Genomic DNA, 26,846 nt, shown 5'->3' on the forward strand with positions numbered 1-26,846 from the left:
ATAATAATCTTTGTCAAGCTTTTAGTTTTGTTATTCCAATGATTGAAAAAATCTTGAATTGTTAGAAATAAAAGTTCTTTGAATTATAAAAGTGTCCCGAATATAAAAATACGAATAAAAAACGCTGAGCGCCTACCTTTGAATTAGTTCGAAAAGATTTGAACTTCCAATTTTCAATGGTATTCTTTTAAAAAAGGTAAAGCATTGTTAGAACTGCTGCTCCTGTACTTGGAAACACCAACGTAAAAATTTCTTTAGATTTACGCGTAGGTGACAGAAAAAGTGTAGAGGAAAGTGGGGTAGTATGAGCCACTTTATTTCATTGCCCATTACTTCTTAATTATATGAGACTAGCTGATCCGGTGTGCTTTGCTACCCCTTCCATGGAAAAAATCAAATTGATTAAAATTATTTTAATTCAATTCAATTTAAATAAAATTTCAACATTATTCAAAAGGGAACTATTTTTCATGGCATTTGAGCTTCTAGATTGTCTTGAGTCTAAACTAAGCTAGCCAGATTGCCCGGTTTTATCCGGGTTTGCCCGGATATTTGATGCAAAATTTCGATAAAGTCCGGTCCGGCCCGGTTGCCCGGATATCGTGAAAAAAGTCCGGATATTGCCCGGATTTTTTCACAATTTTCACAAAGAAACCAAAAAAAAACAAAGTTTTTGAGTAAGTTTCAGCAAAATCGATTAACGGTATGGACATTTTCAACGGTTGTTTCAAACAATTTCGCTGATTTACTTCTATAAACCTTCGAATATTAAAGTGTTCCAAAAAGTTTTTGGAAGTCTGCAATTACATTAATAAAATATTAATTTCAATTTTTTTTGCATTGTTTCTTTGCTTTTATGTATAATTACACCTAAATTTTGCCCGGTTTTTGCCAGGTTTTTGAATTTGAAAAATTGAAATCCATGCCCGGATTTTGCCAGATTTTTTTGAAAAAATGCCCGGAATTGCTAGGCCCGGATGGGAGTGGAAAAAATTCTGGCAACGTTAGTCTAAACGTAACTTGAATGTTTGAAGGTTGAAGGAGTCACAATAAGAGGGATCATCAATACAATAAATAATCCCTATAAATATGAAAACAAAATCGCCCCTTGTTTAAGCGGAAGAAATTTCTAAAAACAGGCAAATTTGCATAACAAAAAGTGTGCCAAACTTTATAAAATAAAACTCAGACATTGATTTTGTTATACACTGGATTCTTTTTTTAAACGATTGTTGTGTTCGTGCAAAAAAAGAAATCGTGTAAAAAAAGTTCGAAACAACCGGGCAAAATTCATCGCTCATTTTGAGTAAAGTGGCCAACTTGGACTGTAAATCGATCATTTCCAACCAGGTAGACCATTCTGAAGTGATTTGAGTGAAACCGGGAAGCTCAAAGATTTGTTTTGAATTGCTTTGTTTTGGGTTTTTTCCACGGTTGTTCCGGAACTTCCGCAGAGTCTCTAAGTGGCCATTCCGGCAAATGTTTCCGTCGGGAAGCAACGTCCGAATCCATTTACCACCCAAGAGTGGTTCGGATAAAAAGCGGGAATGTGTAGATCCTGTTTTTGACATGTTCAAAAATCGTCTTATTTCGAGAAAATCGTTTAAAAAAAGTCATTTAAAATAAAACCGTGTAAAATAAGATCGTTAAAAAAAAGAATCCAGTGTACATTTATCGAATATGAGAATCTTCATTCTTTGAAATAGGAAGCGTCTATCAATACAATATATTATGCATGCAGAAAAAATTCAAAATATAAGCGCTAATAATCATAGCAGCTTTGCCTACTAGCGACACGTCGCATACGTCGCGACGTCGAAAATAATAGCGACGCAGCGCGAGTTTCCAGGGAGACTTGGAGCATGCGATTGATCGCCTAAGGAAAATGTACAGTAAATAACATAAACAATGTTCGAGTACTACATCGAAATCGCCTACTGGACTGAAAAAAAAACAAACCTGTGAATGACAGGAATTTCGCTAGTAAAAAAGCGTCGCTAGTCCTACTGTCGCTATTCGGTTTAGTGCTATACACATAATATCAATTCAATAAATCATCGTCAATTATGTCAAAACGCAAATGTTTATCATTTTGTAACAAAAAATCTATCAATGATGTTATAATATTTTTGGCAATTTCTATGGGAACCCCCACTTTTTGGACATGGAGGAGTTTGAAGGAATCATAGAAACTGTTTTCGGTCTTTAAAACGGTTACTCATCAATGTTCACGTTTATTGATTCAGTATTTCCCGAAAATTGTGAATTGTGTCACATTTCCATTAACTTTGTATGAAAGCAAAAACCCACCACCCCCCCCCCCCCCCCCCCCCATCCCTTTATTTTGAGAGGTTTGAAAGCATTATGAATGTAACTATAACCGGTATTCAAAACGGCTACACACCGAATTTCACGTTGATCGGTTTAGTAGTTTCCGGAAATTGTTCGGAATGTGTCATACTTTTATTGATTTTTTATAAGAGCCCCCACCCCCCTCCTTTAATTCGAAGCGGTTTGAAAGTATCATAGAAACCATCTCCGATTCTTACATACAAAATTTCAACTTGATTGGTTCAGTAGTTTTCGAGTCTATAGGGAACAGACAACAGAGAGAAAAACATTCATTTCTATAGATATTCATAGATACGTGCTCTCATTATCTAAATAGAAATAGTCTTTCAATACAACATATCAAATAGTTAGATCAAAATCTGTTAGCCAAATCAATAAATCATCTCATCATGTTGAAACGCTAATATTCATCAATTTTGGACTAAATTTGTTCGATAATTGTTCGAATTTAATCATATTTTTGAAAATTTTGTATAAGAGCCCCCTTTACAAAAACGGTAAACGCTTAGAAATCGCACCATCATAGATCATTTAATAATGTCAAAATACGTTTGTGTGGGAAATTTGACTAAAACTACTTTATAAGTCGTTTGAATTGTGTCATATTTTATATAATTTTGTATGGGAGCCCCCCTCCCTTAAGTCGAAGGAATTTTTAACTATAATAGAAAAAATCTCCGGTCCCAAAAACCCTCAGACGCCTACTTTGAAGATGATCGGTTCAGTAGTTTCTGAGTCTGTAGGGAACAGACAAACAGACAAACATCCATTTTTATATATAAAGAAGATAAAATGAACAAGATAAATAGTATGGTTTTCTACATTTCTAACGTATTATTTGGCAAAAAAAATATTTTTTAATAAATTAAATTCCCCGGGTTCTGACTGGTTTAAAACAAGTTTTTTTAACCCTTTAATGAACGACTTTTTGAAATGAGAATTGCATTTTGCAACATTTTATTTCGAATAACAAAACTCAACAGGTTTGAAGTCGTTATTTTGAGTATTATAAAAGTTATGGCCCATAAAATTTGAAAAACAATTTTCGAAATTCTTAGTTTATTTCAAAGCGGTTTTGCTTATTTCTTCAAAACCTTGGAAATTGGGAAGGTTTTTGTAATTGATTGAGATTTAAAAAAATTTAGAATTTGCAACTCTGAAGAAATCAGCGAGTTTCCAAAAACTACTTTTATCTAAAAAATTAATAAATTAGATTTTTGAAATTTTTCCACATTTGTTTGATCTCTCACACAATCATTGAAATATCGTAATTAAAATACCATGGGCTAATTTCTTTTAATCTCTAGAATACATCACTTAAAAATATTCTCGCGTTTTCGAGATATTAGGATTTTATGCATTAAAGCAGGGGTGAGCAACCTTTTGTAGCATCGGGCCACTTTTAATTTGAAATTCTTTGGCCGGGCCGCATTAAAATAAAATTTAGGTAATAATAGTTGGCAGGGCTTTACGTAATATTTTATAACGATAAGTTGTTGACAACAAAAAACTGTAAAAGAATAAATAAAACGAATTCATGTGCTTGTATAAGCATATTATATAATTGAAGGTGATTAAACCAGCCGAAATGGAATAGGTTCTTTCATAAATCTTGATCATTTTACAATAATTGAAATGTTTTTATTTATCTTAAATGTTCAGTGAATATTCCTTTTTTTAAAAAAAAAAAACATCATTTGCTTCCCTTTTATTAATTAAAAACTAAAAATTTAGACTATGGTTCGTAAAAAGTTTTGAGAAAAACCCTTTTTCTTTCGAACCAATGCGATGGCATTTTCCATCATCATTCTCCTTTAAAAGTTTCATGGAGCTTAACCATAGCGATTAATTTCTGTGCGCATTTTCGAAAAGTTTTTCCACAATTTATTTAAATTGTGTCGTGAAGCCTCAATTTATTTTTCTATAAACGGCGTTTTTCTTTTCAATTTGAAGTTCCGTATGAAAACATTGCATTGAGATGTTGAGCAAGGTTTCAAAATGAAGAAAAATGTTTACTTTCACGGATTTTTAACCAGGTTTGTCAATGCTACAGTTTACATTTTCGATTCTAGAAAATTTTTACAGATTACATAAATTTTATTAATTTCATTGAGATACCTTTGGGATAGGCTTTCAAGGCTGAATCATGAAAATCTTATAACTTTGGTAATGCTAATATTCAAGTTCAAGGACTCAATTTGATCAATGTTTGGTATGATTTGCCTATGAAATTTCTGAGAATAGCATCACACATAACACAATCATTAAATTTTCTTGTCAGCTCTAATTTTCGAGATCACTTTTAAAAATAGGTAAAAAATTAATTATTCAATTTGATTACTTTTTTAACGAAACTGTAAAACACAAATTCTCATTGACTCAATAATCAACTTTCCCAAAAACCGCTAGTAATTTTGAATTCTGAGAAAAAAAAAGTTATGTAAGTTTTGTTTTTTCCAAAGCTGCTGAAAAAGGGAATTTTGTCGAAATTTTGAAGAAAAATTAAACAAAATTGTATCATTGATATTTTCAAAACCGTTAGTCAAATCATTTCGCAGTCTTCAACAAAGTTGTTGAATGAATTAAAATATTCAATATCCAATATTCAGTTACTTTCTTCAATGATGCCAGAAGAAGTTGTAATCTTATTTTTTATAATTTCAGATCACGACGTTTTATGCGTTTTTAGGTCATACGGCATCGAAATTGAAATCTTAACTTTCCAGATTGTCCCTGCTTTCAATTTTTGACCATCAATTTTTTTCGAGATCAACCCGCATTTTAAGGTTATATGCAATTTAAGGCATTTGGTATAAAAATTAAGATTTTTACTTTTTTCGATTTCTTTTGGTCCACCCTTCGTTGATTTTTGAGGGTCAAACCACCGAAACTTTATGGCACCCCTAAATCAAGTCCGATTGAGCTGAAATTTTGCACAGGTCAGTTTTTTGGGTCAATCTACTAAATGTATATGGTCGGTTTTCGAAATTCGATCATGACCTATCATGATCAGATTTTTCGAATGCTTAGGAAAACGGTTTTCATCTGTATAGGACTTACATAAGTACAGTAGCTTTCGTTAGTTTTCAAACCCATCTGCTCCGGTTAAACTATGGGAAACTCACTTATCGAATGTACATTTGACATTTACATTAATTTCAGTGACCGAAATTAAACTGCATTTATAATAATTTGGGGAAAAACGCTTCCGTACAGGTGCACTTTCGCCGTAACCGTTCACTTATTGCCTCAACTTTACACTTACACAATAAATTACCAACTTTTCCATGCAACGCCATGAAAAATGGTTTTCCATGTGGTAGTTGCAAAGGTACGTAAATAGCTTACCTCACAGACAAAGTAATACAAAGTGGGTTGGAAATGGTTGGTGGGCTACCGGATAATTGGAAATAATAATTCAATTATATCTGCTAAAAATATTCCACAATAACGAGTTCAACAATCATGTTCCCATTTTGAGCTGGACCACCGACTTTCGGTGTGAAGTGGAAAGAAGCACCTCGCCCTGCATAAATGAAGGTACCGACAATCAAAGCAATTAAGCTGTTAAATTTATTCCGAAACAATTCCGTCCACCCGCACTCGTGGTATGATGGCCGGGGGGCATTAAAACACACACACACACATACACAAAAATAAACGCATGGAAACTACCCGTCGTAGTCTGCTGGAAATTTTGCTACGCAATCCGGTCCCATGATGGTTGGGAAAAAAGGCAACGAACCCCACCTGCTTTCTGCCCTGTTCCTTGGAAAATTTCAAAAACACACCTCATTTTTTTGGAAAAAAACCGTTTTTCCTAACCTCACTTTTTGCTTCGTCTCCTTCACAGGTACTACAGATTGTGGATCTACACGTGCAACGCTGTGCTCTTGATGGCGGTAATTGTATTCTGCGGAGTTGCGGGCAAAATTCTACTCTCCGACTACAAGCGCCTGCTGGTGAACGGGTTGAGTCTGACGCAGCCGAGCTTCATCTACGCGTACCTGGCGCTGCTGGTGCAATCAGGTGAGTGGGAGCGTTTCATTTAGGTTAGCTAGCACCTAGGGGATGTGTTCCTGTCTACAGTACACGTGTAATACACTATGAGCAGATGAGTTGACGATTTCCTGGACACTGGTCAAATTGTCCACTTCGACAAAATGGAGGAGCTTTTGCGCTTAGAATCGAATAAGTTCAAATATAGACAGTGTCGATGAACCAAACTTCAAGAAAAACAAGTGGTATTCAATTTTGCATCTCAAATCTTGAAACAAGAATCCAGAATCAAGAATTTGGAATCTAGAATCTTGAATCTATATTCTATAATCCAGAATCTAGAATTTCGAAACAAGAATCTAGAACCTGGAATCTCGGATTGAGAATCTAGGATCTAGAATCTAAAGCTTAGTTCTTTCAGAAATGGGACACTTTCTTATGTTAATAACTTGTTTATTAGTAATTGGACATTCAAAATTTTGACAGCATTTTGCTGCCTGTAAAAAGTACTATTATACCTATTTTTAATTTACATGTTTTTGAGATATTAACGATGTAAGAGAAAAAGAAAAAAAAATATTTTGCACAGTTTCCTTCAAAATCCCTCATTATCAAAATGATAGCTGACAAAACCGAAAGAATTCAAAGAATTAATGCGTGTGAGTGGTTTAAAAACGAACACACACATATAGGATCTCAGTGAAACTTCATGTTTCTTTTAAGAGATCAGAACTCTACTTAAGAGTAAAGCGTACATCTTTCAAGGATATAATGGCTAGCATCTTACTAATGCTACCACCAGCCCACAGAAAGAGTACTATGTATGCCGTGACCGAGACTCGATCTCATGACATCTGGCTTAGAAGACTGAAACGCTATCATCCACGGTCGGCGACATGGTTCAAATCAAGCATTGGAGTGAAGCACTTGATCGGCAACTGCGGTTAAGGGTCATAAGGGAAATCAAGTCTCATACCAGCATTTCTAATTTTGAATAAGCGAAAAACTAAGCTGAGATCGCTGAGATGTCCAAAATATTTTCTCCGATAAGCTGAAAATGTTCCTATGTTATGAGTCATTCGAACCTGACCTCAAATAACATTTTTTTACAGTTCCAGAGCTTGTAAGCTGAATAGCCGATAACGAGGCAATGCTACATATGATTTCTGATGAACATATGATTTCTGGTTCAAAACTTATGGAAAACCCTATTTCAACCAAATTCCAGCGTATGAATCCTATACCATGTATGCCCGTGGCAGAGTCCCATGCATATTAAAGTATGTATTTGCTGGTTGTTTTGTATAAAATATAATGATTTGTCAAAATACTGCTCCTGTGAAAAAAAAAACAACAATTTGAAGTTCAACCACATGATGGTCTTACTTCGTTATTGTCAGATTTTGCCAGCAGAAATTCCATTGAAAACGCTTTTGAGTGGCTAAAAAATAATCAAGCTTTAAAAATTTCGAAACAGCAGTATCCACTAAATTACCCTCAGTTTCTTTTAAAAGAGAAGTATTGGATCAAAATATAGCAGAAATTGAGGGAAGAGGATGTAGCCACCTAAAATACACATTAGACGAAGTATAAGTTTGAAAAACCGATCAATATAATAACTGAAAAAAGTGTGCGCCGGCCGATGGGAGGTAAAAGAGGAAATAAGGAATTTTTCTTACAAAAAAACGATAAATATTTTTTTTTGAAATTTTTTCAAGAATTATCATAAGATTTTCATAGAGAGTATTTAGATCAAACGAATGATTTTTGAGATACACGCCATTGTTACTGTCCCTGTGTCTAAGCTTCAGAATCAAGAATCTACACAGAAAAATTTTTGACTATTACGTGGCACTGAAAACTGCAACCTTTAAAATAAACCACCTGTAATTAACAAAACCTGTAATTTTAAATTGTTTTCGCTGAAAGTTAACGAAGATTCATTTATTATTACAGCAAATGTCCTGTAAAAAAGTTGTACACTAACAATTAAATGTCACATAATCATGTTTTCGACCTGTAAAATTACGGTAAATGTCCTGCTCCTTTTTGTTACAGGACATTTGCGTAATTTTACAGGAAATAATTTTAAGAATCTTGAAAATAGAAGCAAGAATCTTGAATCTAGAACTAAAATCTTGTATTTTGAATCCAAAATCTAAAATCTATAATCTAGGATCTTCAATCTAGAATCTAGAATCTATAATCCTGAATTTATAATTTAGCATCTAGCATCTAGAATCTACAACTTGAATCTAGAACATTGAATCTAGAATCTTGAATCTAGAATCAAGAATCTAGAATCCAGAATCCAGAATCTAGAATCTTGAAACTAGAAGCAAGAATTTGGAATATAGAATCTTGAATCTTGTATCCCAATCTAGAATCTAAAATCTAGCATCTAGAATCTAGAATCGAGAATCCAGAATCTAGAATCTAGAAACCAGAATCTAGAATCAAGAATCTAGAATTTAGAATCTAGAATAATCAAGAATCTAGAGCCTAGAATCTTGAATCTGGAAGCTCGAAAATAGAAGCTGGAATCTGGAATCTGGAATCTGGAATCTAGAATCTGGAATCTGCAATCTGGAATCTGGAATCTAGAATCTTGAATCTAGAATCTGGAATCTAAAATCTAGAATCTAGAACCCAGAAACTAAAATCCAGAATCTAGAATCAAGAATCTAGAACCAAGAATCAAGAATCTAGAATCTAGAATATTGAACCTAGAAGCAAGAATTTTGAATCTAGAATCTAAATCTAGAATCTAAAATCTAAAATCTAGAATCCAGAATCTAGAACCTTGAACCTAGATGCAAGAATCTTGAATCTAGTACAAGAATCTTGTATCTAGAATATAGAACCTAGAGCCTAGAATCAATAATCTAGAATCCAGAATACAGAATCTATATTCCTGAATCTAGAATCTAAAATCTAGGATCTAGAATCTAAAATCTAGAAACTAGAATCTAGAATCTAGAATCTAGAATCTAGAATCTAGAATCTAGAATCTAGAATCTAGAATCTAGAATCTAGAATCTAGAATCTAGAATCTAAAATCTAGAATCTAGAATCTAGAATCTAGAATCTAGAATCTAGAATCTAGAATCTAGAATCTAGAATCTAGAATCTCGAATCTAGAAGCTAGAATCTAGAACCTAGAATCTAGCATCTAGAATCTAGAACCTATAACCTAGAATCTAGAATCTAGAATCTTGAATCTAGAATCTAGTCTCTTTCTTCCTTCTCTTGACCTGCTTAAAGAAAAGAATTCTCAACTATGGAACTATAGCTTGGAGTAAATCAACTGATGAGTTGGAGTTTTGGTGAGGTAACGGAAAGTAGACGCGGAGGGCTCGAGTTCTATTATCGGTCGATGCATTTTTTTTTTTCATTTTCCCAAATTGGGACGGAACAATTTTCCAATCCTTTTTTTGTCACTCGTAAGCGGATTTTTTTGGAAATTTCGAAAGGGGAATGCCAAAAGAAGAAATTGATATTTGTTTCAGCCTGACTCATGATTGTCTATTTGTCAATATAGGTATATCGTCTATCACATGACCGTTGGAACGGAGGTTTTTGGAGTTAAACACCCCCACCATATTTTATTCTTATTTTAATTCTGATTCTAAATTCAGATTTGAAATAAATACATTATTGCAATAATGAATTCAGATTAGAACCCACAACTACAGAATTTAAATTAAAGATTCATGAATGTGGACCGAGAAACATAGCTTGAAAAATTCTGATCTGAAATTAAGATTCGAACATTTTTGAACATTTCAGTAAGCGTATTGAAATTTTCAAAACAAATTGAAAATTCTTGAATTGAATCCAGGTGCAACATTTAGATTCAGAATGCAGGATTAAAATTCAGAATATGATTTACCTCGTAAATAAATGAGTTTTACAATCAAGATAAAAATATCAAATTGACTATTTTATTGAGGAATTTAAGAGATCACAAACTTCTGAATTTGTTTGTTAATTCAATTTCAAAATTTCAAATATTTAATCAAAGTAAGTTCGTACACACAATTCAGCTGAAAATCACAAAAATAATGTAGAATTTAAGTTTATTTTAAAGTTTAGAAGTTTTGTTCTATGCAAAAAATCTAATTTTGCAGAGGTTTATCATTATAGACTTGAATTTTAATGAAAAATATTTGCCGATAATGAAACATGTAGCTAACTTCATCTAAATCATGGCACAAAATTCTAATTTTTTTTTGTGTATTGTTTAACATTATTTATATTGAAGTTTTTGGAAAAGTCAGATTTCAATCTCAAATTTTAAATTTGATTCATGTTTTAAGTATTATTATTGTTTAGTTTATTAGAGACACTTTACAACTCCTAGGATATTCGTGTCTTTTACAATTGGTTTACAAAGATGTACTAACAAACTAAATAAGTTCAAACAATTTTGCCTCTTTTACAAATTTTATCACATTTTTTTCTTTCTCCGTATCGTTGATCAAAACTTCCTAAATAGTTCCTGTTATGATTTTTTTCCGAATGTCCTGGTAACCTTTACAGTCTGTGAGAATATGTTGCACATTTAAAGAGAAACCACAATAAGAGCATGTTGGCGGGTTGTTACGTTCAAACAGGTATGAATGTTGATAAGAAAATTTGATCTATTATCATCGATATGGTAAACATTTTTTAATTTGATCAAGAGTTGGGCTGATTGAGTTTATTTTATTTGAACATGAGTATGACTTTGAAAGCTTTGCTAAAAAACTTATTTTAAACTCAATTCAAATAAGCCTAACCCAACAGACTCTTGAAGAAATTTATAGATTTTAACCATCGATAAAAGTGAATTCCATGTTTTGTTACTTAAGGTTTCAAAATAAAAATTTAGCTAACCGTTTTTTAAGATTTCAGGACGTATTTTCTAAAGTTACGATTTAATAGTTCAATGTAAAAGTACTCAAAAAATAATATTCATATACATAGTTACAAAAATAATGTTTTGAAGTTTTTCTTTAATGACACATTGATTGAGCAAAACAAATCATAGAAAAAATCAACCACTCCCCCCTTCCATAAGTCGGTTCTTCCTACGGCCCTAGTCTAGTAGCCTAATTCTAGGATGGAATTCCTCTTCAACCATAAAGAATTTGTTTCAAATTGTTATATAATTAATTTTTTTGGCTTTTCACGATCTATTCAATCAAACAACTTTTTATTTGAAATATCAACGTTTCGACCATTTTTTGGGGTCTTTCTCAAGGGAATTTTTACAGATAGGATAGGATAGATAGGATTTAGACCACCAAACATGCAAAAATATGAGTCTTGCATGAAAGTTTGTATACAATATTTGTCTTACACTCGATCAGGAGAACTTATCAAAATTGTTGCTCACCCGATCAGAAGAGAGAAACTAAATTATATCAAGATGAGATCAGAAAAGGTGTAGGCTTAATAGCAGCACGTTATCCAAATAAACGGGAAAATTCTGCCTGCATTGTGCAAGCATAACTGAATGATATCACCCCTGATAGTATTATATCAAGATTCTATGTTAATCAGATACGATTCAGACCACCAAAAATACAATAATATGATTCTTGCATGCAAGATTGTGTGCAATGTTTATATTTTGCGCATTCACTTGTATGAAATATGTTGAACTACCCCCTGACTTGTACTCAAACTTTCATTCATCGTTTCCAACTTGAACAATTCTTAAAAAGTTTAGGTTTCAGCCAGGAGATACGAACCTCGACCTGTAGGCAAGGTTGCCGAAATCACAGAAAAATCTATAATTTTACAGAATTTTGAGCCAAATTTCATCACAGAATCTGTGTCACAGAACACAGAATTTCGGGAATATTCACAGATTTCACAGAATTTTAAAATTTTGAACGTTTTATCAAAATCAATTTTTTTTATGTTAATTCTAATTTTGGATAATTATCTTTGAATTGGAGAAATATGATACAATTGATAATGTTTATTGATTTTTCTCAAGTAAAATGTAAAAAAAGACGCAATTTCACATGACTTTTTAATGAAATTAATGGAAAAGCATCACAGAAAATCGTCACAGAATTTTTGAGAAAAATCACAGAAAGTCAGAAATTTTTTTCGTCAAAACACAGAGTTTTTTTCGGAAACCTTGCCTGTAGGTTGAGAGGCTCGCTCGCTAGCACAGAACCATGCCTGGTGCAGTTGAATATGACTTTCAAGCTTCCACTAAAAGTTTTCGAAGCATTTGCTTGCCCTTCAGAAAAAAAACAACTGGTTGTATCAAAAGAGATATAGTCAGTTTTTCCGAAACGACCAAAACGAAGATATTGATATCCAAGCTATATCTGAATAAATTAATAAAATATCTCGTTGAGATGGGTTTGTGTAACAATTTTGATATGATCTCCTGATCGGGTTATTGACATTGCACTAGAATTTTTTCCCGAAACATTAACAAGGATGTTAAAGTTAAGTTATGATAATGTAAGGTTTTGTTCAGGTCAATATCGAACTTTGCTATCTGCATGAGATACAATTGTGATATGAGCATATCAAAAACTAATATAATTGAGCTATGATCGTATAAGTTTTTTCGATATAGGTTGAGATAATTCAGCATCCTACGAGTACTAAATTTATAACTCATTTTAATAGAAAAAATGAGTATCAAATTATCTCATCTTGATATAATTTTGTTGTTTTGTTTCTGATCGGGAAACGTTTGTAGATAGCAACAAAATCTTATCTGATATAGAGGCATTGTTGAGGTTTTTAGACTGCCCGGTTTTATCCGGGTTTGATCGGAAATTTAATATTAAATTTGGAAATTGTCCGGATTTCATTGGAAAAGCCCGGATTTTGCCCGGGTGTATTCCCAAATCAAACTTAAAAAACAAATTGTGTGGTTATTTTTTTTTTATTTCTGTGTCCAAAACGAAAATTTCTTGAGCAAGTTTCATAAAAATAATCATGAAAAGTTTTTTGAAAGTTGCTGAAAATCTGCTGATAAATGTTTATTAAAAAAATGTTTTTGAAATTTTTTTTTCTTGTTTTTTTTATGAGTTAATTCTTAGGTTTTGACCAAATTTTCTTGGATATTTTCCGGATTTTGCTCGACAATTTAAAAATCAAATGCTCAGATTTTACCAAAAAATCTGGCTATCTTTGGCATGGTGTATCATGAGTTTTAACTAGTAGAAAGTCAATAGAGAATATTTTTAGCATGTTTGGTTTTTGGTTGGTTTGAAGATTGCATAAATAAGTACCTACTATCTGAAAATTTCTTAAGTTTCGAAACAAAAGCTTTTAATACGCAATCATATCATCCTGCGTAGATCCAAACCAGCAGTGCTTTTCCCATACTAGCAAGCTAAGTTGAGATTTCCTGTATGTTAACACCTCCCCCGCCGCATCGGGTTGTCGGGTTCATTCGCACATTTTATCAGCTGTTGTTATTATTATGCCATGCTCAGGCTGGTTCGGGATGCTGGTCGGTCCAGTTGATGCCACGCACTGCCTTTTGCCATAAATTTCCATTAAAGCCGGGTCTTCTTGCTGCCAGGTTTCTGACTGGTTCCTGGTGGTGGTTACTGCGGATAAGGATAAAATATATGTATGTCCTCTTGCGTATGTAAGCCACACTGCGCCAACCGTTAGAAAATTTAGCAATTGCAATTGAGATTGCTATCAGCTGGATGGGGAATGCAAACGGATAAAATTGGACACGTTTAATTAAATGGTGATTTTTTTTTTGTTTTTCTTTCAGGTTTCTTGCAACTGATAGGGTGTCTTGGTGCCTTACGACTATCGGAGAAATTACTAAACGCTTACTGGTTGCTCTTACTGCTACTTTTGATAGGGGACGCAATGTTGGGCATATTTTGGATGTTCAAATTCGACAAGGTGATGAACGACCTGCAGCCGATGCTGAAGTAAGTATATCTTCCGTTAGTCTTATGGCAACACATTTGACATAATCTACTGTTATTGGATGAGAAAGATTATCATCAGGATAAAGTCGATTTACTGACCACAGATGCACAAAAAAGCCCCGATAGAGAACATAGGCTGATTCATGTTCCGGAAGAGCTCTTTGCAAAAACAAAACAAGAGAAAAACTAACAGCAAGGCTAATCCCCAGATCGGTGTTCGTTTTCGAATTAGCATCTTTTAGCATACTCAAATGGTTCAATTTTCATGAATTACGGCACACCCCCTCATTCTTCTACTGTGCCAACAATCGATTTCGGGTAACATTTTCCGAAACACACAGAGCTTATCCAATCGGCACACAAACTATTGGATCCGGATGGATCTAGTCCTGTATCCAGAAGAAAGATGCAAACCGGAAGACGAACCGAGATTGGGATGATGCTCTACAGTGTTCTTCATGAATCAGGGTAATCACTTCCAGAGCTGGATGCAACCAATATTGGCCTTGAGGCGGTGCGAGCTTCTTGTTACCCGAAATCGTCATTATCCTGATGGGAAACAGATGGGAAAAATTCACAACCATTTGTGACAGAATTTCAGAAAAGTGTAATCAAAAGTTTTTCATTGGCCCTAAGAGTTTTTTTTTCGATTGTTTAATTTAATTATTGGTAGTTTTCCGGGTTTTCCATCAATTATCTAGGGAATCTGAAAAATTTCATTATAATCTTCAAATCAATCCCATTACCGGATTAAATTCCTGGAAACACCAACAGTAGAAAAACATTTTATAATTAAAAACCCTCTGAGTCACGATTCACTGCGGAATTACCAGCTCCGGTAATCGAACTTCCCAATCTAGACCGGATGTGATACTCAAAAAAAACAAGTTACCATACACATTTGGGGGGAGACCCACTATTGATTGCTCTTTTTATCTCTTCCCCTTGCTTGCTTGCTTGCTTCCTGGATTCTTGTCAAAACCCAACTCAACAACGCCGATTCCATTCACTTCCCGGACCCCGGAAAAAACCCCACAGAGCCCGGCTGGCCAATGAATATGGAAATTCGATGGAATTAACGGAACTCTGGGACCGGTTGCAGAACGAGGGACGATGCTGTGGCGTTTCCGGACCACAAGTGAGTATTTTTCTATCATCATCATCATCATCATACGGTATCGATATCGGTTTTTGATACAATGTGCAGCTATTTGGGGTTTTTCAAAGCGAGGGGGGAATGGAAAATCGATAATTCCATTATCGGTCGATGCAATACAAGTTAAGCGACGAATGGACGGGTAAAACCCCAAACATCAAATCCACATTCACATGAGGAGAAGATTATCTGGGATTGGAACATCATTGCCATCAGACCATCAACATCAGCTGAAATCTGAACTTCACATTTTGCTAGTATTATTTTGTCGTCAAACAGTTAAGTTGAGGTCATCTGATTCTGGTTCTGGGACAGAGTGTCATATGGATTGTTGAGATTTTCAGTAATGGGAGGGAGCATAATGGAAAAGAGAGCTTAGTTGGGTTTTTTATTTGATCACTTGAACGAATGCGGCAATTTAGTATCACTAAACGTAAACACTAAACAGGTAGAACGTATCTTGACTTTACTGATTTAAGAGAGGTCAGCTTTATGTAAATCAATAAACGCAACTTATGATCACTGAAAGGGTTCCAAAAATCAAGAGGAGGGATGAAACATGATTGTCGTGCTGCAAAACGTAGAAAAATTAATTTCTGTCTTTCTGTCTGTTCCCTATAAACTCGGAAACTACTAAGTCGATTTGCTTGAAACTTGACAGGAGAAGTCTTTGAGGGCCGGGGAAGGTTCCTATAAAACTTTGAGACCCCTCCCATTCTCTGAAAGGGGGAGAAGCCTCCTCAACAGAAGAAACATGTATGTATGTATGTATGTATTGTATCCACCTTGGGTTTACAGCAGCGCCGCGGTTGTGGCAAAGAAAATAACCCACGCGTCCACCTTGGTTACCATGCAAGACAGTCATAACATCTCAATGAGACTTACAAGGGAATAGAATCGTAAGCAGAGACACTTACGGTATCCAGGGTAAAAGGGGAAAAAGTCTCGAGAAGCTATAACCATGTTGTTGACTAACCAAGATAGCATGCAAATTATTATCCCGCCGCCAAGGCTTCCGAAAAAAGAGTGCGTCCTTATTTTACAAAAAGTAATCAAAAACTTTCTTTTTCTCAACCATGCCAAATTCCCTTAACATAAATTGAGGAACGTCTAGTATTCAATGCGGTACTAGCATACACGGTAACCCGCTCTTTTTGTAAAACGAGGATACCCAGATGCCCCTACCCTTGTGATTCAATATAATTATAGTTATATGAATAAAATATAGTCAAATGATATGAAATGGCGAAATATAATATAATATAAAACAATATAATATAGTAGATATGACAAAAGATAACACGTATATTGTAACTATACTGAAAAAAATTGATAAATTTGGACTCAACGAACAAAGCGGATAGTAATTGATGTAAATTGAAAAAAACGTCATTTATGGAGATTTCCAATCAGCTGAAAAAAAAGTTAAAGGTGAAATAATATTTTGAAGAAAATAAACTGCATTCATCCTATTGACCCTTGGAAACAAATAATAATAATATTATTGACTACATTTATAGATCGTCAGGCTTTGACCGGACCAAAAAATGCTTCTGCGAAAATTTCGATGCTACTAAATATGAGTTTTGTTTCTCATATGTAAAACAAAAAGGCGAATTTAAATGGATTTGATAAATTTCTTTAAATATAATCTATTCTATTTGGTTCAAAAACTTTGTAAATTTCATCTGATGACCTCGGTCTAGTCAAACCCTGACCAAATATAGCAAGAGATATTATGTAAGCAAGTAAATGTTCAAATGATGATCCGTTTTGTTGTTGCTGAAAGTTGAAAAAAATATTATCAATATTATCACCAAAAAAATGAAAATATAGCAGCTAAATAAGAAAATTATCAACCTAAAACATGAAAAAATAACTATTTCTAGAATAAAATTCCGATGATACTGAAAACCAATATATTCAAACCAAATTAAAAAAAGGAAATATGCTAATATTATGTCTTACATCCATTTTGACGAATTTGAAATAAAAACAAAAAATAAAAAAAAATGAATTCTCGTTTATCATGTATTTATAAATAACTTGCTACATATGTATTATCTGCTGAAAACTTGAAATTATTCAGTTGATGAATATAATTTCGAACACAAAATGATGGAAATGTAAAAATCCCTCATAAAAAGGCCTTGAAGGAAAAGAATAATTTTGAAAAGCAAAATCAATCCTCCAGTACTGATTCCAATAATCTAGAGGAATTTTAATGATTATATTGTATTCGTTTTTTTCCACTTGCTCAGCTTTGCACTCGACCGTACAAATACGAACATTAATCGTCGTCCATAATATAATAAAATATAATAGGATGTAATAAAATTCAATGTTATATCCTATAATACAAACCATTGACAGTCTGTCAGAAATATTATTTTCCTCCAGCGCAGCCTCTGAAAAATTACGTTTAAGGAGCATGATTTATTTTGTCAGAAGTTCTAGTGTTAAAATTATACATGTTCCTTAATATGTCAACTAGCCAAAATTCAAAACATTTGAATTTGTGTTTGTCCGAGGTAATAAGTTGAATTATTTGATGCCGATATGTATATAATATGTTTGATTTAATGCTTCATCTAAACCAAAAATGTAGTAGAAGTTAGAAGTCCAGTAGACTCAGTTGCTGGAAAAATGACTAAAAAAACCGTTTGATAAAGGTCTTTGAGTAATCGTGATGATGATAAGAAATATATAAAAGATAATCTTTATTAAAGAGACGACACTTTCTAGTGACTCCCAAATCATGAACAATAATATCTAAGCAAGTAATATCAGTCTCTGCTTTTTAAATCTCCTGAGCTGAAAAAAAATCTGAACATAATCATGTAAATTTGAATTTTTTTTATAAGCATTTAATTAAGAAATTTAATATATGTCAATAATACAATGATTGCAATGACGATCTACGTTTGTAAATCAGATTTGCAGCTGTAAGAAAAATGATACTGGTTATGTTAATCCAGTATTAGCTGGATTTAGTGTCGTTTCGTAGAGCTAGGTGCTGAAATAAAAACATAATTAAATCGAAACCTTGAATTCATTAAAATTTATCCTTTAAAACAGATGAAAATATCTTGCTAGGAAAAATAGATTTAATTAAACACCAACGATACAATGATTAGTGCGAAAAATTACGAACAATAAAAAAAAAGAAAATTAGAATAGAAATCATTTTTGAATGAAATGTTGATTAAAATCTTTTAATCCATTTAAAATGATATTTTAAGAAAATTCAATATATAAATAATATAAAGTTAATTTGTTTTGAATAATCATCAACAATGCGCTGGATGCAGGAACAAAGAGGCTGAAAAGTTTGTAGATGAGAATAAACATAAGTATACATTAAAAATAATGGAATGATAATTATCTGTCTTATTTTAAGTCGAATATTGTTCTTCATCATTCTATTGTCAGCTAAACTAAAGAAATAAGCATTAATTTTTAATCGTTACTTGTGATATGGTGACTACTTGAATCTACTTGTGAATCCACGCATTGGTCTAAGAAAACTAAGTTGGTCATTTTCATAGGTTTTTCACTTTCTACTATTTCTGCAAGCATTCGTGAATTTTTAATGAACAAAATTTTTTTTTTAAATTAGTAACACCAAAATATTGAAATGGTTTCATTTGTATGATGAAGAAACAAAAAAAAGAAAAACGTTAGAAAAATGTTTAACGGTACATAAATTGTGAGTTTAAAATAATCGTTAGTTATATTTTTTTTGTGGTTCTGGCAACTAGGAATGTAATTGAGCTGTTATGTTACGACGACTGAACGAAACTTTCCGAAAGCAACAATTTGAAAGCTCAATACTTAACGAAAACTGTGAACCGACCTAAATTTTTAGCTAGGTTGCATGCAAGTAGACAAAACCTGTATGCAAACTTATCGACTTGTTACGTTGAAACTTTTATCACAAGAACAGTTTTCATTCTTTCAAATAACATTCATGAGATTATGATAAAAAATAAATTGGATACTTATCTCGTACTGGGTGGAACCTTATACCGTCAACTCCTTTGAAAAAAAACAAAATTTGGGTGAACATTGCTAGGCTGATAGTAACGCGAAGGAATGCATAGCTTTGGGTATTAAGCAACATCAGCACACTCTGTTGGTGATTCACTAGAAACTATTTCTTGATTGAACCACAGAGAACAGACATCGAGCCCCGAACAAAAATGTGTTAAAAACGTGTGTGAGAATACCAACCTAAGTTTCAAACCAAATTCGTAAGTGGACTAACATCCATAAGATGTCGCTACCAGTACAATAATTTTTTCCATTTTTTCGACACGCTTAGAAATTAATATTCATAGCTTATTTCAAATGAGGCCATTGCAATATATGAGAGTAATACAACTTTTTGTGTAATTGAAAGTTGAATTCCAAGTTTTAAAGTATATCTGTCAGTAAATAGTTTTCTAGAACAGAGAATGTGAACATAAATGTTATAATTGTTAATTATGGGTCGGTATTCCGGTTGATGTTATCTTGTAACTCATGTGTAACTCAGTTATTATTTATTCATTTCTCATGTATCGATCTCAGGTAACATCAACCAGAATATCGAGCCATAATTTACAATTATAACATTTATGTTCACATTTTCTGTTCTAGTAAACTGTTAACTGATAGTAAAATCCCAACACATACTTTAACACTTGGAATTCAACTTTCAATTCCGCGCCAAAATTGTTTGATTGGTGCATATGACCGCGTTCAAGTGTGATTGAAATAAGATTTGCATTTTTTTTTTTATATCATGATGTTTTAAAATTTATTACACCAAAATTTGTGTTACTGTCATACATTGCACTGGCTTCATTTGAGATAAGCTTTGAGTATTAATTTCTAAGCGTGTCGAAAAAATGAAAATAAAAATAGGTGTACCGGTAGCGACATCTTATGGATGTTAGTTCACTTACGAATTTGGTTTGAAACTTAGGTTGGTATTCAAACACACGTGTTGAGCTCCAGCTCGAACTCTGTTCTCTGTGATTGAACTACGTTCTCTTCTTTCACTTCACGTCATCCAAAAACCAAAATATCGTGACAATTGAACATCATTTTAGCTTCACTTCTCACTTTATTTGGCAAATTTTGTGATTCACTACCGCACTTATACTTTGCCTATCGAATAATCAACGAGTCTCGATTTAAAAACTTTCACAACAAGCACAAATAAGAATAATATTTCCGACCCAAAAACAGCGACAACTAGAACACAGTGCTCCCAGCTTCCTCTCTCGCCTCCTCAACAGAAGAAACATATTTATATATTAACTCGAGAACCGATCAAGGAAATTCAACCAAATTTGGTATGGGAGTGTATTTAGTTACGAGGATAGTTCTAAAATGGTTTGGTACCCCTTCCAATGGAGAAATAGAAAGCGGAGAGGGTGGCTCTCATACATTTTTTCGTACAATTCAAGAACTAACCAAGCAAACGAAACCAAATTTGGCATGCGAGGGTAAATGGGTATGAAGCATTTTTTAAAGATAGTTTAAGACTCCTCCCTCCTTCTAGAGTGGAGATAGAAAAGGAGGAAGGGCCATGCATTTTTTTTTTTTTGCAAAATTCGAGAACTAATCAAGCAACAGGGAACAAATTTGACATGGGTGGTTCTTTGGGTACGTGAAATGTCTCTATGATTGTTTAGGATTCCCCCCTCTTCGATTGGGAAATACAAAGGGGGAGGGGGTTCTTCTATAAAATTTAATGCATTTTTCGATAACTAATCAGCCAAATGAATCCAAATTCCACATAGGAAGGTATAAAGCTACGAGTCAAGTTTCTACGATGTGTGAGACTCATCTGTCCTTTCACTTAGGAGTTAAGAAGGGGGTAGATGGTATCCCATACAGATTTATACATTACTCGAGAACTAATCGAACAACCAATTTATCACTGAAGTATATTCGAGTACGAGAAATGTATTTTATTGTTTCGAGACCCTTCCCCTCTCCAATGGGAAAAGGGGAAGGAGGAGGGAGGTTTGCATACAATATTTTTGGATCACTTTAGAACTTATTATTCAAATTTAATAACAGAGGGTATTTGAGAACAAAACAAATTTCTATGATTGTTTAAGGCTTTTTCCTCCTTTCACTGATTCGATAGGAGGGGGAGTGGGAGCGCCTACACATTTTTCAACAACTCGAGTGCTAACTTAGCAGATGTTAACAAATTGGGAAAATAATTTAAATACAAGAAATATTTCTAAGACGATTTGGTTCCCCTCACGGGATAGAAAAGAGAAGAGAGATGACATACGTTTGTTTTGACAAATTCAAGAGCTCATCGAATAAATTTAACCAAATGTTTCAGAAAAGAGTATAAGGGTACGACAAATAATTCTATGAAGGAGTTCCGCATATTTTTTTTATAACTTGAGAACTTAACCAAAAAATTGGAACCAAATTTAAAAGAAAAAGTATTTGAGTACGAAAATGTTTCTATTTTTTTAGGAGAGATTCCATACAGTACTGAGCCGGGAATGGGAAGGTTTTATTGCATAGTTTTTAAAATTTTTCAAGCAATAGAAACCATATTCTACATGAGAGGTTTTCTAAAGATTCTAGAGCTCTCCTTTTTTTCAGAAGAGAAGCGGGAAGAAGGGAATTATGTATAGCTCGAAAACTTAACAAGCAAATGGAGCCAGAATTTTTACGGCAAGTAGGTATGTACATACATACATTAGGGTAGCAATGGATGTATGGGAAACATTTCATCATCGAATTAAAAAAAAAACCAACCATATTCATTTTGAAAATTGGTCCAAAAAAGACCTGTCCAAAATTTCAGCTCAATAGGTCCTCAAAGAGCTGAAAGCTACGTTGTTTTGTGGGGAAATCAATCCATTTTTCAAATTTGAAACTTCGAGGACAAGATTAAATGAAAATTTAAGTTTAAAAACATGCAAAAAAAATTCGCCTTGTCACCTGGTAGGACTTGAACCCACATCTCGCGCATCTCCGGGGCCAATATGTTAACAAATTGCGGACCAAATACGATATATTTTTTTGCTCGCCCCTAGTGTGCTTTATCTAGAATTATAGCTTAAATGTTATAATGAAACTTTATTCTACAAAGTATTCTAATTTTGTTAAATTGGGTCCAGGTTTCTAAGATATCGGATGCCTAGTTTTTGGTGTTTCTTGGCTTAAATTAATTCGCGGTCCCTAATGTGTCAAAATTCTACCTAGGAGACAACCTTTCGTGTCAGAGGAGAATGGGAATACTTGATCCCTTTTTCTTATCGTTATCATAAATTTTTGGAAAAATTTCAAATTTATATGCTGCACAAGTTAGATCGATACATAAACCTATAGATGAACTAGAAGCGTTTTTGTCGGACTAAAAATAGTGATATTTCGAGAGTTAAAGGAGATTTGATCCTGTAATAAGGGTGCCCTAAACTTAAGCAAAAATCATGCAAAATCTTAAAATAAAAGTTCTAATTACTATTTTGCCCATATTAGTTTTCATTTCACAGCTTATAAGTGTCAACAAAAAATAATGCTAAAAGTTTGTCTACTACCCTATACAAAGGTTGCCAGATTGCCCGGTTTTAACAGGGTTTACCCGGATATTCATTAAAAAATTTAGAAAAAAAAAGTCTGGTCGGATTTAATTGAAAAAAGCCCGGATTTTGCCCGGATTTTGCCCGAATTTATTCACTTTATTTTCCAGACCATAAAAAAAATATGTTGTAATATTTCATTTCATTTATGCATCCAAAACGGATTTTTTGAGTTTTATAAAAAAAAAAATGATAAGAAATCAAATGCCCGAATTTTTATATAAATCTGCCCGCATCTGTCCGGCCCGGAAAGGTGCTGAAAAAATTTTGTCAACCTTACGTACTTAAAGGCGCAATTTTCTAATTTTTAGATAAAAGCACTTTTTGAGTCCTTTTTTTCAGGAAGTAATTGGATAAATATTAATAATATCGTGCTTACGTGATACGTACCGCGCAAAAAACAATCCGCAAAAAACAATTACGAAAAACCGCGTCAAAACCTCGATTTCGGAAAACCGGCTAAAAAAGATCCAGGTCAGTGGAAATAATTTAAGCCAACGGTATAAAAAGGAATTTTAAGCAAATGAATGAACGGTGCCAAGACCTTGTGGAGGCTTCGGAAAAAAGAGTTTTGACGCCATTTAGAAATCCAAAATGGGCGGCTTCTGCCTAACTTTAAAATTCATTTAATAACTGAAAACTGCATGAAACACCTACAATATGGGTATAGGGAGGAAACACTCAATTAGTAGAAGTCAAATTTCGCTGTCTGGAGCTATGGTTCACCACCTTAAAAAATATCGCGGCTTCCGCTTAACTGAAAAATATTGTAAAGGACAGAAAATCTCATGAAAAAATCTTACAAAACAATGACCAAAATATAACAAAACAATAAAAAAAATACAGAAAAAAATATGACAAAATAATGACAAAACAAATTACGAAACTGTAATAAAAAATATCACGAATGTGATAAACGACAAAGAAAATTAAAAGTATGACAAAAATATGCCAAAAATTTGATAAATCTATCAATAAATTGAAAAAGCCATGACCAAAATATATATAAAAAAATAAAAATATGATAAATGGCATAAATTTTACAAAATAAAAGTGACAAAACTGTCAAAAAACTAGACAAAAAACTTAAAATAATGACAAAACCTCGATTTTTGTTTAAATGGAAATACAACAAATGTGATAAAACATGACAACTAAAAAAATCACAAATATGACAAAATTTGGCAATAAAATTACAGACATCTGACAAAACTACAAAAATACGACAAAAGTGACTAAAATTTGACAAAAACATGATAAAAATTTGACAAAACTATGACATAAAAATATGACAACGAAAAATTGCCAACACTTTGTTATAGTTCTGTAAGATGTTTGTCATTTTATTATAAGTTTTTTCGTATTTTTGTTAAAGTTCTGCTATATTTTTATCATTTGATTTTGAAAATTTAATCATAGTTTTTTTTTATTTTAGTCGTTTTTATTAACGACTAATCCGGTGCAACTGTGTTCAATTACTATTCGAACTAATGGACATCGTCTCGGGAAGCATCTGATTTGCCAATTGAGCTATATATATATATCAAAAGCCCATAGTTTGTCTTAATTTTGACATATTTTGTCATTATTTCGTCATATTTTTATGCCATTTGTCATTTATTTGTAAAATATTTTTCATAATTTTTAAGGATTTTTTTCATATTTCAGTAAAATATTTCTCATTTTACTGTCGTATTCAGAGATGCCAATGTGCCTGGTTTTTCAGGATTTGCCTGATTTTTTGATGCTCAACCTGACAACCTTATAAGCCATTGAATTTCTCTGATTTTTGAAAAATGCCTGATTTTGCCTGATTTTTGCGAATGTGATGAAAAATGGGTAGTAAGGAACTGGATTAGGTACCATTGCTAAAGTTAAAAAGTGAAAATGTGTCTGAATCAAATCAATCGAAAGATTCCCTTTCATTCTTTTTTTTTTTTTTTTTTAAAAAAAAGGGAAATAAAGGGAATCTTTTGATTGCATTGATTCAGTAGAGTTATTCAACCAAGTAGGTTCACAACACATTTCAGAGTGAAAATGAGGAGTGATGACCAAAAAAAAAATCATCACTTTGAGCGAAATTTTCGTTACTTAGTTATTTTAACGTAGCCTGATTTTTATTTCACCAGTTCCCTGATTTTTGAAAAAAAAATGTTGGAAACCATGGTCGTATTTGTCATCATTTTGTCATGTTTTCACATATTTTTGTCAAAATTTTGTTATGTATTTATTCCATTCTTCATAATTTTTGTCAGATTTTTGTCATTATTTTGCAATATTTTTGTCAAAGTTTTGTTATATTTTTGTCATATTCTAAAACGTTTGTTATATTTTTGTCATTTTAATGTCACATTTTTACCATACTTTTACCAACTTTGTCATATATTTTTTGAATAGTTCTATCATATGATATTCAGATTTATGTAATTTTATAGTAATTTTTTGTTATTATTATATCATATTTGTAATTTCTTTGACAAACATTTGTCCTTATTTTAGATCAATCAGGTAATTCCATTTTGTCAAAATTTTATTATTTTTTAACACATTTGTCATAGTATGTACAGTAGTTTTTCAATTTTATCACTGTTCGATTTTATAAATACTCGCCAAATTCACGCTCGATTTTATCACGCTTTTTTAGAAACCATTCAGAAACCTTTTCCAGGACCTTAATTTTCGTTCAAAATCGTAGACCTTTGTTCATGATATTTTTTCTCGTACATATATGTTATGGTATATAGGTATTCAATAATATGAAAATGCCATTGCACTGCTTACTTTTGCTGTATAATGTTTAAAAACGTCATTTGGATTTTAAAAACACTTGTAATAATCGACATAAGTATTTTAACGTCACGCTAATGCTAGTTTTGTTATTTGTGCTTATTTTTCGAAAAGGTAAACTTTTTAGTAAATCAAACGTGTAAAGATAAATATATTGAAATTCGCAGAAGAAAATGTTTTGGTGCATTTTCCTTTGAACCCATTTTCAAAATCGACATTAGAGATAACGAAACGAAAAACGATGAATTTCCAGAAAAACTTAATGATTCACTTTGATTAGATGTTCACTACCAAATTGATATTCTACATGGTTTAATTTAAAGAAAAAATCTTAAAATTGCTATAGGGAAGAATAATTTGAACTAAAATCGATCCTTTGTGTTTATATAATTAAAATTTATTGATACAAAACGTTTCTACTACTGAAAACATTATAAATTATTATTATTATTATTATAATATTTATTCATCGAACATTTTGTTTAAATGAATTAGAATATAGAACAAACATCAATCAGATAGAATTAAATAGACTGGACTGGCGAACACGACGAATAAAACGACTAGCTGGTTCATTGAACTGGTGCAGATGTTCAGCGTCCTGGAATACTCGCATCATCGCACTCAATGGCTCATTATAGCCGTAGGATGTTCGGTGGACTCGGTTTGATAGTAACGAGTGAGATCGTAAGGTCCTTAATGGCGCACTAAAGCATATCATTTCCAGCAAGTGTGACGACTGGACCTCACCTCACTTTAGCGACGAATGTTGCTTGTTGAATCCTTCGGCGGCGTTCCAGTGTTTCAATACCCAAAAGCTGGCAGCGATTAGGATAAGCGGGAAGATCCTCAGGATGGTGCCATGGCAGATGTCGTAGGGCGAATCTTAAAAAACGCTTCTGGATGCGCTCAATTCGTAAGATCCAACACAGCTGGTAGGGGGCCCAGACAATTGCAGCATGTTCTATTATGGATCGGACGAGTGCACAGTAGAGCGACTTCAAGCACAGCGGATCAGTAAATTCT

The 26,846-nt window shown here is 33.0% G+C and overlaps 1 protein-coding gene across 1 annotated transcript in view; it reads left to right on the forward strand.

Moving 5' to 3' along the window:
• Nucleotides 1-26,490, forward strand: part of LOC129753580 (transcription factor SPT20 homolog) — a 541,529-nt gene extending 515,039 nt beyond the window's left edge. The window contains exons 8-11 of the mRNA XM_055749410.1: nt 6,206-6,381; nt 14,105-14,270; nt 15,309-15,408; nt 26,410-26,490. Coding sequence (XP_055605385.1) covers nt 6,206-6,381; nt 14,105-14,270; nt 15,309-15,408; nt 26,410-26,490 — 523 coding nt within the window. The remainder of the gene's footprint in view (nt 1-6,205; nt 6,382-14,104; nt 14,271-15,308; nt 15,409-26,409) is intronic.
• The last annotated feature ends 356 nt before the right edge of the window (nt 26,491-26,846 follow it).

Source organism: Uranotaenia lowii, chromosome 3 (genome assembly GCF_029784155.1).
Source record: "Uranotaenia lowii strain MFRU-FL chromosome 3, ASM2978415v1, whole genome shotgun sequence".
In the NCBI taxonomy this organism is placed as follows: Eukaryota; Metazoa; Arthropoda; class Insecta; order Diptera; family Culicidae; genus Uranotaenia; species Uranotaenia lowii.